This window comes from Talpa occidentalis, unplaced genomic scaffold, assembly GCF_014898055.3.
Source record: "Talpa occidentalis isolate TD23 unplaced genomic scaffold, MPIMG_talOcc4v2.1 talOcc4.6, whole genome shotgun sequence".
Lineage (NCBI taxonomy): Eukaryota > Metazoa > Chordata > Mammalia > Eulipotyphla > Talpidae > Talpa > Talpa occidentalis.
The window spans coordinates 93,377,323-93,391,627 of NW_023604972.1; the positions used below are offsets into that span (position 1 = coordinate 93,377,323).

At 39.9% G+C, this 14,305-nt stretch overlaps 1 protein-coding gene across 1 annotated transcript in view; it reads right to left on the reverse strand.

Annotated features, from left to right (window-relative positions):
• Positions 1-681: 681 nt before the first annotated feature.
• ARSB (arylsulfatase B) overlaps positions 682-14,305 on the reverse strand; it is a 146,054-nt gene continuing 132,430 nt past the window's right edge. Inside the window, exons 7-8 of the mRNA XM_037530773.2 lie at positions 6,414-6,536; positions 682-5,620 (exon numbers count right to left, since the gene is read on the reverse strand). Of these exons, the coding sequence (XP_037386670.1) occupies positions 5,355-5,620; positions 6,414-6,536 (389 nt within the window). The 3' untranslated portion in view covers positions 682-5,354. The remainder of the gene's footprint in view (positions 5,621-6,413; positions 6,537-14,305) is intronic.

Genomic DNA, 14,305 nt, shown 5'->3' on the forward strand with positions numbered 1-14,305 from the left:
GCTGGGAAGGATAATAAATACTTCAATATATTTAGTATTGTCTGGAATGTTCTTGAAAGCTGGAAAAAACTTGGTTCCACTAGTACAGAATTTGACTGTAAACCTCCTGGGGTTATGGGGGCAGGGGGAGGGGGAGGCAAGCCTGTTTCCCATACCATTTCTTGGTCTCTACGTACCGCCCCCAGCACTAACACCTGGGTGTAAATCCGTCACACTCAGACAAACTTGGGTAGCAAAATCTCAATTTAGGAAAATGAAATTTGTGTTGTAGGGTAAATGGAAGTTATCAGGTTTTTTCCGCCCTCCCACCATTAGCATCAATGATGGACACCTGTGGTCTTACACGTGTGCCTGATGGCGGCACCTGGAATGTGGTGTGGGCGTGCGTGAGTGGGCACCCCTGAGCCTGGAGGCTGAGCATACAAGGGCGGCGTCACAGAGGACGGGAGGCGGAGGACCATGTGGCAGAGAGCAGTAGAGACCAGCAAAGAGATATTGAGAGAATGCTTGAGAGCCCAGAAAGAGTAAAGATTTGCAGGGGGCTGGGAAGTCTGCCAGCCTCCCGGCCCCCAGGCATCTCTGTCTGCCTGTACCTGGTGGCTTCACTACAAATGGTGTAGAAAGATCACTAAAAGCCTGAAAAAGCCACGGAGGGCTCCAGGATTCCTCCTTTGCCCATGTGTCTGAATCAACAGAGAACCTGCTCCATGCCTTGCGGATGCTACACGTGTATTCAGGTTTTGTCAAATATAAAAACCTACAATTGTGTTTACAAAAGGATTCACAAAAAGGTTTCTTCTAACAGTGACTTTCCTCGCAGCATTGAAAATGTTTTTATTTACGTGCCTGTCCGACAAGAAGCACATGCTGAGAATATGTGAGAGAAACATGTGGTGCTCTTTTGCTCTAAGGGCAAGTGTTTTGTTTGTTTGTTGTAAAGTACTCTGTAGTCAGGTATAATATAAACTGTAAAGTGAATAACTTGAGTATTCAGTAAATTTTTGCATTTGGGCACAGCAAGTAAAGATGACTCAGATCAAGATTCAGAGGATTCTCTGGACTACCCAAGGCTTCAACATGTCCTGCTATAGGCAATGTCCTTTTCCCCCAACAAAAATACTATGTCAACTTCTATCACCATTAAACAATTGTCTTACATGGAACACCAATCTATAAAAGAAATACAAGGGCAGCTACTTTGGTTAGAGTAGGTTAGAGGACCCGGAGCCTGCCCACCCATTCTTTCTGCTGGTTTTTACTTGTCTCTGAACTTCCTGATTAAGAATTTCCCTGATACAATTGTTTATGCATGTTGTTATCATGTACATTACATATACATATATACATATATACACATATGACACAAAATTTGCCATTTTAAACAATGCCTGGCATAAATGAATCCTCAAAAATTAGTTTTTGTTATAATAATTTTAGAAAATGAGTGCTTTTTTAGGATGGAGCCCAACACAGACTACATTTTACACATTATTTAACATTGTTGCATTGGCATTCATTCTGTTGAGAGTCAATCAACATTTATTGACTATGTTGCATGTGTCAGGCACTGTTTTGGACACTAGGGAGATAACAGAATTTAGGGCTTATCTATTTCAATCAATTACTTCACAAGGAAAAATAACTGTGGCAGAGGGAGGGTTGCATGATTTGTTCATGGTCATTGTAAATAGCAGTTAGATGCTTTTTTCTACTCTCTCTTCCAATCACAGCATTTAATAAATGCATGTGGACTTGATTGGACAATTAAGTCCCCACAAACCTGACACTCTGTTCAAAAGGTGGGGCTGATGCTATTCCCCTAGCCTATGGTCTGGATTTTCTGACTTGTCTTTAAGGAAGTGTAAAACTTTGGAAAGCAGGTCAGAAAGGTCACTGTAGCTCCCTTTTGCTCTCTCTGAATTACTTGCTCTGTTGGAAGTTATCTGCCATGTGTGAGACATTCGAGCAGCTCTGGAGGGTCCCAGTGGGCAAGGAACTGAGACCTTCAGCCAAGAGCCTTGTGAGTAAGTCATTCTGGAAGTGGATCCTCCAACTCCAATCAAGCCTTCAGATGACTGCAGCCCTGGCCAATTGCTTGATCACAATCTCTTAAATCCTGAGCACCACAGCTAAACTACTTTCATAAAGTTTTGATATAATGTGTGGAATAATTTCATGTAATGTGTGGAATAGTGAGTGCTTATTGTTTTAAGCTGCTAGATTTTGCGGGTAAATTGTTATGCAGCAATAGGGAACTAATATACTCTTTTATTATCACTTTATATTCACTCCTGACATTTCTCCAGTATTTTAGTTTATAATTTGTATTTTGAGGATAATGACTAACACATTATTTTAGCTCTGATATGTTTGTAATATTCATTAAATAGCTTTATTGAGCTATGAGTCATTTACTATAAATTTGGCTGACACATTTCAAAAGTTGTGGCAAAAACCATATGACATAAGTTACCATTTTAATCATTTTAAAAGGTACAACTCAGGGACATTAAGTGCATCATGATCTTGTACAACCATCACCGCTATATATTTCTAGAACTTTTGCTCACCCCAAGTGGAAACCCCATACTCATGGCTGACACAATTTAAAAGAAAATTTAAATTTTTTTGGTCCTCCAAATATGTAACACTCATGTAGTAATGAAGAAAAACTATCTCATAATTAAACAAATAACACCTTCTTTAAAGGTAAACAAATTCAGAAAAGAACAACTTAATTCTTCTCATGACAATACGTGCACCTGCTCACATTCCAGTACAGAATAAGAAAATCTAGTGAGATACTTCTATTATGGATAAAATGAAATCTCAAAAGTTTCACAAAAATTTACTCTTTAAAACTCTTTTTAAACCCATTTAGTGCAGAACATTTACATTGAAGATGGCAATCAAGGAATTAGAATTGGGGACAGTTACTGGGAGTCCAGCAGAGAGAGCAAAGAGGTGTCATGTAGTGATGGTTTACCTACAATCTCACAGCCGTGGGATTGGAAGGAACCAGAAGGAACATGTGCACTCAGTTCATATATCTACCACAGGCTTGGGCATGAGAGACGATGGCATTTTGGCCAGTGGTTTGCCAACCCAGGAATGGGGTAAAGGTAAGTTAACAGGTGTTTCTAGTTCTAGCACCATTTCCTTCCAATCATCTTATTTTAATGAAAGTTAGTAGTGACCAGAAAATAGTGCTGCTAAATTGAAGGGCTGGCTATATCATCTTACTTGGTGGTTTTAGGTTCTAGTGTTCTATGAAAAATAGAACTGAGGATTATTAGCAAAACAGTATCTACGGTTAGTATATTTCTCCCTGGCCCTCATCCAGAGAAGACATCACAACTTCACCCCAGAGTGTCCTATTACTGCCCTGATATGTAGTCTGTGCTTCCGCTTGAGAACAGAAAAGCAGTGGTAGGAAGAGACATATTATCACAGTATTCAGCTCATTGGACTAGCGTCTTTCATGGTGTGAGGCCTTTTCATTTATTCATCTGCCAATTCATTCATTTACTTAAAAAAGTATACCAAGCGACTTCTCTGTAGCAGGTACTGAGTTAGGCATTGTGGATAAGCAGGCTGTAGGGTAAAGAAAATGTCAGGCTTTTCTGCCCTTCCGCCATCAGGATAGATGATGGATCCTTGTCCTGAATGCATGCCTGATGGCGGGCACCTGGAATAGGGTGTGGGCATAGGTAGATGGGATTCAGCTGAGCTAAGACTGTGCTTTTAAGGGCGGCGTCACGGGGACGCCAGCAGCAGCAGCAGCAGAAGCAGAAGCCAAGAAGCAGCAGAACGAACGCCAGAGAGCCCAGCTAGAGTGAAGACTTGCTGGGGGCTGAGAGGCCTGTCAGCCTCCCAGCCCCCCAGCCAGCACCCCTGCCTGCCATATGCCTGGTGAACCCCAATAAAAAACTTGCAAAACTACTGAGGACTCTGACTCCTCCTTTACCCGGTCTGCATGGGATCAGAAAACCTGCACTGTGTCCTGTCCTGCCCCTTACACAGGCCAATGAAAAAGTGGAGCTAATGCAAAAAGGTGTCATTCTTGCACATTTTTCTCTGAATTTGACATTCTTTGGAGCTAATCTGAACTGATTCATATTAGTACATCATTAGAGGCACTGAGAAAGGGCTGGAAGGTCAAACTGTGCATCCACTTTCCCCAATCCCACAAGTTCAATGCAGCAGTAACACTGAGAGATTAAGAGAAATGTGGATGAACTCTCCTTTGACTTACCAATGCCCAGTATCCCACATTCTGGCCCTATCCCTTCAAATTTCCCTCTTCCCTCATTTTGGGACAAAATTATCAGGTGTTAATTTTGTTTCTCCTCATTGCTAGCGAACAGCAGTGCAACTCAATATATTATGAGACAAAGTCACACATTCATGACAATAAACTCTATGCAACTAGAAAAAAAAAACCTCACCAAACAGCTGAGACATGTCCAAGTGCCCCCACCTAGCTCTCTTCATGTGCACCATGAACCTGCTCACAGAGCCATCACCTCCTCTGGGCAGGCCTCTGGCTTCAGCATTAGGAGCAAAAGGAAGGCAGCCCCAGCAGTGCCTCCAGATCAGTGGTGCTCAGATGGACGGGCCAAGCAGCCCTCCTAGGCACAGGGCACCTGAGTCAAAAGGAAGGGGAGGAAAATAACTGCAGGGAAGCTGGGGGTAGCATAATGAGAAATGGCTGGGGAAAAAAACTTGGGATAAAAATACATTTCATTATAAAAACCAAAACCAAGAAATAGGCATACTGCCATGCTGATCTTAACAAGAAAGGGGCCTTATGCTCCGTGACAAGATGAGTGACGAGGGTGAACTGAGGGGGTGTCACTCACACGGGACGCCTGCACGGGAACCTGCACAGACAGGGAGGACCCCTGGCTAAGAGAACCATTAACAACTGTCTGCTCTCTTCATTTGTTACAAAAAATGCAAGTCATTCCAATAAAAACCAGCTATTGGCAGAAGGAAATCTAACATCTGACGTGTGAGACAAAAAGAGCCAGCTGCTCCAGCCTCCAGGACTCAATGAGGACTTCCCAGGTCAAGTGCAGTTCCCAGCTGTCCCACAGCTCAGCAGAGTGGTGAACCAGCCCACCTCTCCTCGGCACACATGCCCCAGCCATAAGTGGAGTGTTTCAGATTTTACCAGGTTCTTAAATGCACTAGGGGTTGAAATGAGACACCTCAGTGTGGTTTAGAATAAGGGTCAGGTGAACCCAGATTGGGAGAAAATTAACAAGACTCACAGGAGTGAAGGACTGAGGTCCAGCTTGCAACAGAAAGGTTTTCTTGCCCCCCACCGGCCCCCTGAGCTGCCCAAACTCCTACATCCAAGGGCCCCAAGCACCCGTGCTTTTGGGGTCACAGCGGGGGTCCTGTGCCGGGAAGTGCACAGGCACCGAGTGTTTGTGGTAGAACTGCAGGCGAGACAGGAGCTGCTTGACAACATGGGGATAGTCTCTCGACAGGTCATGTCTTTCTTCTGGGTCCTGATCAATATCAAAGAGCCAAAGGGTCTTGGTCGGTGGGTCTGAGGAGGTTATCTCAGAAACGTTGTGTTGAGATGGTGGAGGGAACCAGTGACCACAGCCTGATGAAGAAATAGAACAGTTTATTGGGGGAGAGGCATGGTAGGCTGTGTGTAACTTGAAGGGAGTTCAGGGACCATGGCCGAGCCGCACTGTGGTCATGGACACATGAAAGAGATGTGGCCCTTGAGTTGCGTCTCGGTCTCTCTGACTCTGATTTCTGGTGCTGTAACTAGATACGTCTCACTGCTTCACAACCATGGACATCCAGGTGTGTGAATGCATGTGTGTGTGTGTGTGTGTGTGTGGTGAGGGGTTGTCACAGTAACTTTGGGGAGGGTGCTACTGGCACTTAGTGGTCAGGAGCCAGGATGCTAAAATGTCTTGCCCTACATGGGGTGGCCCAAACACTGCATTGTCTTGTCACACATGGCCTCATTATAAACACTGCTCAGTTGTACCACAGCCTTAATCACTATACCACGTATTTTAAAAGTATTTAAAAGGTGTCACTTTTAGACAACATGATCAGGGAGAGCAACCTCTTCCCCCAGCTATACCATTGGTTCAGGATGTAGCTTTCAGAGGTTCTCCTTGCTAGTCAGGTGTGCTGGGTTTGACTGCCATTCACATCTGAAATCCCTATTTTCCAAGAAACATTAAAGTGCTTATCTGCTCCCCAGGTAACTCTTTTTTTTAATTTAAATTTAAATTCTTGTCAGCATTAGTAGATTACACCACTCTTCCTCATTTAGTTGACTCATTCAGCAGTCAGAGATATGTTTTATAAAAGGTGGTTGCTATTTTAGTAAAAATTTCCGTTATCTTCTGGGGAAGAAATGCTCTGAGCTCTACCTGGGAAACCTGTGAGGAGTTTCCAGTTTCTGTGTCTTATTGCAGCATGGACAGATGTGTTGAAGGCTGAATATTCTGGAAGAGAAGAATCATCCTTTGCTAGAGCCATGCTGTTCCCAGGACCTAGGAAGAAGTAGTTTGGAAGAATTAGATCACTGTTACTGGAATGTGTCATTATAAATCAACATTTTATATCCTTCCTGCAGAACAGTAGCTTTTATTCAACGGTAGAGTGTAAATGTGTATGCTGCCTCAGAAATGAATCTTCCATTAAATATAAACAGAAAGCTATAGTTATATTAAATGTCAGTCATAAACCACCAGAAATATAAAGGAAATCCCAAAGAGATTAGAACACTAATTCATCCCTAAAATCACTGTGTTCTGCCAACGTGCAGCTGGCCATATGTAGAGCAGTGTTCTGGTACAGCAGAGTGGGGTTTTTGTTTTTGTTGTAAAATGATGGATTTAAATAAATACTTTTTCTGTGTATGCTTATACCTATGTAGATAATGTAATAAATTAAATGTACGTTTAATGGAGTCTATCGCAAGTTATGAGAGTTCAAGCATGCCATGATAAATAGTATGTATATTTATTTTTTTAACCACACTTATGCGGTCTAAAAGTGAGCAATGTGCATTTAACTCTTTAGTCAGGATAACTATGGGTTATCAAGTCCATTTGTGATTCAAACTTAGTAGACAAGTTACTGATTGGCAACATGGGTGACACTGATGGATCATCTTGAGGTCTTACATTAATTGATCATGAGGTTTCTTTTATTGAGATATAATTAACATATAACATTATATCCTCTTCAGCACACAACATAATGATTGGACATTTTTGTATCTATTGTGAAACAATCACCACTCATCACAATTAACACCCATCACTACACAAAATTACAAAGATTTTTTTCTTGTGATGAGAACTTTTAAGATCTACTCGTAATAACTTTCAGATATGCCACACAGTTTTATTAACTATAGATCATGAAGTTTTTGAGGGGAATAATTAATAATATCTGCCTCCTCATCCCTTTCTGAGTTTGGAAACAGGAGGAAGCCAAACAGATGGGGCCAAAAATATTTGCTTTTTTTACTGATAAAGTTGACTGGCGATAACAGCTTCAGATCTGTGGTAGAAAGGCCCTGTCAATAACTGCCCATTGACTTAGAAAGCCTTAACCATGCATCACTGATCTTGCTGGACACACAGTGGGCTCCCTCAGAGCATTGGCCCGAGAGAAGACCAGTGCTTTCACAGATCTTGGCAACAGGCTAACCTCAAAATCAGACCAGAGGTCTGAGTTGAGGATGCTCACTTCTTTCTTTTGGATAACTCTTTCCTTTGCCTGCCTGTGGCAAGGAGTAAATAGGTGTAAAGATGTGTTGTAAAGTTGGAAATGTGTGCAACTTGCAACTGGACAGTTCTACTTCCAGTTCCACAATAGGTAAAAACCTGGGTGAGTTTGTGAGATCAAGATACAGAGGTCCCCCACCTCACTCTTAACTGTGTTCCTCACTCATACCCTTACCCAGGGCATAACCATAAAAATTTAGTTGTTTCAAGTCCAAACTTTATTAACTTTTCAAATCTGGTCACAGCAGTCCCACTGGGTGCACTCTCTATCATGGGGCCAGCCCATCTGTCCTCCATCCTGCTACAAAGGACTTTGAGAGCACCCTCCTCTCTACCAGAGAAGGACTCCCCTGCTGCTCAGGATTCAATGCAGCAAGCTCTGTCGGTGGTGGAAAAGGTGATTGTCCCAGTCTTTTGTCTATTTTGTGGAAGTGACCCTAGAGAGTAACACTGGAGACTGAGCCAATAAACATTAGTGACTTCAGACCTTCAGTCTTAACATTCACGAACCAACACATCATTAGTGCCAAAGAGCAAATCCTTTTCACTTCTTGCTTTTCTATTTGCTTGGAAAATGTGGCTCAAGAATAAATGGATGCTAAAAAAAAAAAAAAAAGAATAAATGGATGCTTCTAGGGATAGACAAACACGAGGACATCTATCTTAGAAAGTACATTTCTTAATACACAGACTGGTAGAACAGTATATAATTTACTCCTCACACATCTATATGAAGGCCACATTTTCATACCAGGGAATGTTAAATAAAACAAGTATGCCTTGTGAACATAAAAAGGAATTTTAGCTAGCTCAGCTACTACTTTTATTTATATACATTTTTTCTTAAAGCAAAGAGTATATTTATGTACATTTTTTCTTAAATAAAATACCTAAACAATAAATAATTCTAGGACTAAATGATGAAAGAAGCTGTTGTCTCAACTTAATTATTTTCCATTTTGAGAAGTTCAGCAAAGAGAAAATTAAAAAGAATAATGTAACTAATACCCTGTGAGCCATCACCCATAAAAAAGCAGATGTTAACATCTGCTTTGTTACATCTGCTTTATTTTTAAAGTAAAAGAAATAGGACAATGAAGATGGAACGACAGTTTCCTTTGTCCCCATCCTCAGTGCCAGTCCCTCATCCACTCTCCTGAGGCTGCTGCTGTCACCATCTCAGCGTCCAGTATTTTCTTCAGTCATGAAAAAATAGTGACATATGTCAAAGAATCATAGAGGTAGTTTTATACTTTGAAAATGTGTATATGTGTTGTGCTATGCATATTCTGTAACTTGCCTTTTCATCCACAACAGCATTTTTAGAGTTCTGCTAATATGTATACATATATATATTTGTATATAAATATACAGCTTGAATATATACATATTCATATATATATACATGGCTAGTCACACTTTCAATTTCTCCTTTTGTAAGTTATGATAAATTGTATTTTACTGGAAGTTTGACTAGTTCATACAATTTTTTTGTATTTTTACTTTTTAATGTAATGTGTGTGTGTATATATATATATATATTCCTTTTAACTATTTAATATTACACTGTATAAAAATACCACATATGTAGTTATCCTTTCCCCTGTTGTTGGACATTTAGGTTGTTCTAATTTTTTCTTGTTTTGCTGTTACAAGCTATCTTGTAGAGATTATTGCCCACATCTCCTCTGCACACCTGAAAGAGTTTCCGTAGGGTATGTGTCTGGAAGCAGAACTGTCCAGTTGCAAGCTGCACACATTTCCAACTTTACAGCACATACTAAATGGCACTGCTGCTGATAATGTCCCTATTTCTCCATATCCTATACTGGATACTATGAGACTTAAGATGTTTTACCTATCTAAAATCCTAGAGAATCTTCATCTTTTGCTTTAGTCATTTAATCATCAAAAATATCTCTCTTTTTTTATCAAAGGTTGATTTAAAAAACTTAAAATCACATCATAGCTTGAAGAATGAATTTTCTCCTCTAAATACAAGCCAGCTCAAGAAACAGAATATTACTTGCTCTCCAGAAACCCAAATTGGCAGCTTCCAATTGCTACCTTCTCTTGACGATAACTGTTACCCGAACTTCACGCAGTAGAGATAATTTCTGCCTGCTTCTGAACAGTGTATGATGGAAACCATACAAAATAGATTCTTATTTCTGACTTTTCTTCATATTTCCCTGTGTGGGTAGGAAACAGTGGTGATGACATGATTCGGGAGGTGTGCACACTGTCTCTGAAGCAATAAAATGAGCTTGAGGTACACTACATATAGGGGCTAAAGTGATTCTATATGAAAGGCTAAAGGCACTCACTGATTTGAGCACCATCTTCAATGCAGTGATCATTGAACCCTAGAAATGGATTAGTTGTCTGGAGAGTGAAGCAAGAGGAAAGCAGAAGATCAGAGACAGAATACCAAGTGCCAAAGGAAAATTGTTAGCAAATGAGGCAGAGAAGAAAGTAATATGAGATAAAGAACCAGTTAAACCGAAACTCACAGAAGTTAAGAGAGAAGATTTCAGACTGTGATTCAGAAGTTACAAATATTCCATCCATCAGCTTGATGGATGAGAAAAGGGCACTGGGGTTTTTTTAACCTCCGAGCAGAAACTAGGGAATTCAGAGAGAAGAATAAACAAACAAAAATCTTCCTTTTCTTTGTGAACTGAAAGCAACCTGTCAGATAATAAAACTTTCTTGGCTAGACAGAAATACTCAGTTGTATGATGGATTAGTCATATGTATTGGTTTTGGATGTGAAAAAGATTAAGTAGAAAATTTTCAGGCAACTAAAGAAAATAACTAACTTATATAATATGTGGCAACTGGACAGTTTTTATCTGAGCAATGCTGGAAATATGAAGGTGTTCTAGTTTCTAGAATGATGCTAACCAATGATTTCAGTAGGCAACTATGCTCTCAAGAATGAGAGAGGCCCAGAAACACCTGGGGAATTGTCTTTCGATGGGATGCTGAGTTAGTTGTTGGGTGGGGGGAGTGTCCAGATTCTGCATCTCCATTTCAATTAGTGCAGTTCAACCGTTGAGGAAGAACGTGTAGTATATGATAGAAACGTATTGTACTTCTCCTTATTATTGTTTGAAGAAAGTATCTGTGACTAAAGTAATTTGAAATACTAATTTGTGACAGGTGACGGAGTCACCAAAGGGGAGGTCTGAGGGATATCTGGGGACAATTCTATGTTCAAGAAAAGCAACCTTGCACTCTCCTGTCTCCCTGAAAACTGCTGTCTATGGCTGTATTATATAAAATACATTATTTTTTCTGAGCATGGAATTTATGTTTATTCTATATGAGTTGGAAAACACAAATGTTTCTTGATCAACATTATGGTCAAGAAAATTAAAATTACCTGTAAATTTGTAAGATGCATTACCATTTCAGTGAATCACCTTTGAGACTTTTAAATACACAAGGCTTAAATCAGATCAGCATGTTAGCTGAGTTGCAAATAAGAAAAGAGAGTTGTAGAAAACAAGTTTGCATGTCTGGGAAAACTGAGCAGGGTGGTGAGGAGTCCCATGTATCAGTGCAGCAGTCTATAGGGATGGGCTGGGTCTGGAAAGCTGTTCAAGTACAATGAGTTGGGTGTGGCTGAAGAACAGGGTTTAGGAAGATTAATGTTGGAACCCTGAAGGAAAGTACTACAGGGATGGTAATGAGGACATGAGGCAAGACTGCGTGACTGAAGTGAAGTCTCTGGCATCCCTGTCCTAGAAGACTACACAGAAGTACAGAGCATGTGCTTTACAGTCAGCTTGCTTAGGTTCAAACCTCAACTCCATCGTTCACTGGCTGTGCGCCTTTAGGTGTTAGCTGACCCTAGAGGCCTATCTGTAAGATGAGGATAATACCATATATTTCATTGGATTGTTGTGTGACCTAAGTGTGATGATACATTGAAAATGTTTATTTAGCACTATGCCCAGCATATAATCAGTGGCAATAATTCTATTACTATCGGTTGTATCATTTTGGACAACTTTCTTAACACCCCATGCCTCAGCTTATGAAGTATAAAAGTAATATAATAACACAAGCAAGACAAGGCACACATAGCACTTAACATAGCATCTGGTATATTGTAAGACTACTATCATTAAAAATAATAAGTTAATACTTTTAAGCACTTACTATATGCTACAAACATTGTGTTAAGTGTTCTATGTATGTTGACTCATTTGATCCTTGGGACAGTTCTATGAAATAGGTAGTAACGTCTGTCTGGTGTTATCTGGCACCAAATGTAGATTTCTTTTATATTCTTTTAAACTCAAGACCTTACAAAGAGCAGAAAAATAGGCAGAGGTCATCATTATATTAGAATAAACAAAAAACAAAACCACTTCTCCAGTCTGGGTTTGAGGCACTTCTATTTATTACCCCATTCATGTTCCAGAGTTGGAACAGGGTTAGGGGCAAAATTCATTAGTGGTGGATACTTTAATTTGCTACTTTTATAGAGTTTAGTCCCTTTCCACTGAGTTCTTTTTATTTTTTATCTCTTTCATAATTTATAAAGATTAATTTTAAATTTCATTCTACATTTAATGACCCATTTTATCCTTCCTGGAGTCTGCTGCCATCTCCATACTTCAATGGCACATTCATATATACTTACAGCAAAACTTACTTTGGCTAAGTGGAGGGAAAACCCAGACCTACAGATACTTGGTTATTAAAGTATTTCCTAATATGGAATCCCATTGACTACATTTATTAATGAACAGGTAAGGCTTAGGTTTATTTAACACATTAACTACACTCTGTGCTTAAGTTAAAAGTTCTTGAAAATACATTGTTAGTTTATTATGTGAGTAAAATACACCTCTGACATGAAAAGTTTACTTACATTAAGCATTTGATTGGATGATCATTTCTTCATGACTCAATCCAAGAAAAGCTCAAAGACTCTCAAAGCTTCAAAGAGAAGCTCAAGTCACTAATGTCCTCACTGTGTGGCTCCTGGAGCCCCATGCCCACAGCCTGCATCTCCCCAGATCACAGCACATTAGGGCTGCGTGTGGATGGACATGCCTGGAGCACATATGGATAGAATCTCCAGTGTGATTGTGGTTTTACATGTCCTGAAAACTGTGGGCTGAGGCCACGGCTGTCTCTCATCTCACTGTGTGGTAAGGACTTACATACCCAGATGCAAATGTGCTCATTATTGTCTTGATTCTTGTTTTTAAAAATTATTCTGCATCTAAAAATAGAAGTTTTTCCCTAAAAATAATTCTTGACAAAAACACTGGCTAGGACCCCCATACTCTGAGCTGATTCTCCAATGACCTAAAAAAGCACCTAAATAATAAAACTCATAAGTACGGACCTCACAGCTCAAAAGCTGGGACTTACAGAACTGTTAGGAATTCAGCAACAGCTTCTGTGCCATTACTCTAGTTCTGAAAAAAAAAATGAGAGAAACCACTATGTATTTTAGGGGCCTGTAGGATAATCTCTTTATCTTATTTAATCATTTAACCACTCTGAACTCCTGTTTCCTTCTATGTAAAATGAGGATAAAAATAATGCCTACCTCACAGGATGACTGTGAGGATGAAATGCAATCCTTTGGGCTGTGAGTGTTCTGTGTACTGCAAGGATAAAAATCCCAGTTACAGGTCTCTCAAATTCCCACAGAAGTTGCCATAGAACTGGGCACACAAAACTGACTCATCTACTGAAATAAATCAGTTTAGGATGAATCTACGGCTTTTGACGGAGAGTCATCAAAATGAAGGTGTGACCATCTGCCCCACCTGACAATAACTGTGAGATGTGAACCAGCCTGGGAACATGGTGTTATTCCAAAATAATTGGAAGAAGGGAGGGGGAAATGGGGAGTATTAGTCAAAGGGCATAAGTTTTCAATCATGCAAGATGAGTTATAACTCCTGTCCATGCACCGTGAGCAAAGAACCCATAGTTCACAACACTGCACTGCAGACGTAGACATGTGCCAAGGGGGTAGATTTGTGTTAAATGCTCTTTAACTCTCTCTCTCTCACACACAAATAACAAATAAAATAGGTGAGAGAAAACTTTTAGAGGTGTCAGATATGTTTATGGCTCAGAGAGTGGCAATGACTTCACGGATATATACTTGTCTCAAAATTCAGCATATAATGAGTGACAGCTTCTCTGTGAGAAAATTATTGTCCATATTTGTAACACAAATTTCAAAGAATCGACAGCATTACTTTACCAAGAAGCTTTGAAAACAAAGATGTATACACTAAATAGGTATAGCTTTTTGTATGTGTCAATTATACCTGAATAAAGTGTTTTAAAAACGAATGACTGTAGAAAGAAAATTATGTGAAAACAATGTGGCAATACCACTAAATTCTATATGCTAAACCAGAGGTGTGGCCAAAATTGTGAAAATAGAATGAAACGAAGCAGGAATTTCCAATCTGGTTCTACATTGGGATCATCAGCCCCCATAATTAATTACCTTAGTGTTTAACTCTGGATCCAGA